The following is a 1,281-nucleotide window of genomic DNA, read 5'->3' on the forward strand; positions in this document are numbered from 1 at the left end:
GTAGGTTCTTTCCCTGTCACCAGTTTGTAGAGTTCAGGGTAGTAAAACTCGAGGCTCTCTAAGAAAACTACATAGCCCCTTTGGCCCTTGGTGTGGAGAATGTCCAGCAGTCGCCCTAGGAACAGAGAGAGAAGTGACACATCAGCACTATGAGCAGCAGAAGCAAGAACTGTATCCCTGAAGTTAAACCAGCTTAAGGTTCATCTCCACCCCAGCAAAGCACTTTGGAAAATCTGGCTGATTAATCGAGTTCAGCTGAACTCATAAAGTAATGCCACATATTCGTTATGTTTGGGCTGATGGTTATTCTGAAGGAGCGTGGGCAAATTGGTCTCTGGAACAGAAATTTTAAAAGACATGTTATTCAGTGCAGCCTTTCCCAGGCAGTACTAGAACACCAGGATTCAGCCCCTTCGGTGACACATGATGAAGCACAGCAAGACAGCTCAAAACCTCCTCTCGGAATGGCAGTGGCTGCTGCTGGAGTTAACTGAAATATCTACCAAGGCTTTGATGGGAATATGAACCCCATAACTCCAGTCTGCACAGCACTGGAAAGAGTCATTGTTATCAGAATAGCAGCAGCAGATTCCCCCTTTGATATTAAATCTCCTGCCAATGAGATGTGGTGTTTCCATTTGGTAATCTGTAATTTCACACAGGCTCCCTCCAGACTTATCAAACTAATACTGTTCAGGTGGGGATGCAGATGTAGCCATTCACGAAATAATTACCTGCTCGGTTAATTTTGGAAGGCAGCATAAGCGAGTTAAGCACCTCATCCTCATCTTGCTCATCGATAACTTTGCACTGCCGTAAGTAGGGGGTCAGTTTGGCCGGATTGATGTACCGGCTCAGCATGTGCCGGTTGCACTCTACATTCTCCCACAAAGCTTCCTCCTCATCTTTCAGGGTCTCCAGGCAATCATCCATCTCTGGCTCTCCTCCTTAACAAGGGGAAACAAATGGCAAGTGAACATCAAAGAGGACAGTTCCTATCCTGTTACTTTTTTGGACTTCCATGTCACACAGGATGAGCTTAGAATCCCTCCTGACTAATGCTGAATTCACCTTATATTGAAACTGTTGGAACTGAAGCGCAGCCTGTCCCCAGCTCATCTGGAAAGCGACGGCTCAGAGAAGTGCTGTCTGGAGACTATGGACTGTTGCACGCTGCTCTCCAGTGACGGATCTTAGCTCAGCTAGCTCCGTGCAGCTCTCTACAAGTCAGAGAATCCCTCTTCATAACAGAAGCAATGGTAAAGGACATGGAGCAAATGC

General features: G+C 46.6%; 1 protein-coding gene across 1 annotated transcript in view; it reads right to left on the minus strand.

Annotated features, from left to right (window-relative positions):
• Positions 1 to 933, minus strand: part of CARD11 (caspase recruitment domain family, member 11) — a 23,400-nt gene extending 22,467 nt beyond the window's left edge. Inside the window, exons 1-2 of the mRNA XM_010141530.1 lie at positions 735 to 933; positions 1 to 115 (exon numbers count right to left, since the gene is read on the minus strand). Coding sequence (XP_010139832.1) covers positions 1 to 115; positions 735 to 933 — 314 coding nt within the window. The remainder of the gene's footprint in view (positions 116 to 734) is intronic.
• Between the last annotated feature and the right edge of the window lie 348 nt (positions 934 to 1,281).

Source organism: Buceros rhinoceros, unplaced genomic scaffold (assembly GCF_000710305.1).
Source record: "Buceros rhinoceros silvestris isolate BGI_N320 unplaced genomic scaffold, ASM71030v1 scaffold16998, whole genome shotgun sequence".
In the NCBI taxonomy this organism is placed as follows: Eukaryota; Metazoa; Chordata; class Aves; order Bucerotiformes; family Bucerotidae; genus Buceros; species Buceros rhinoceros.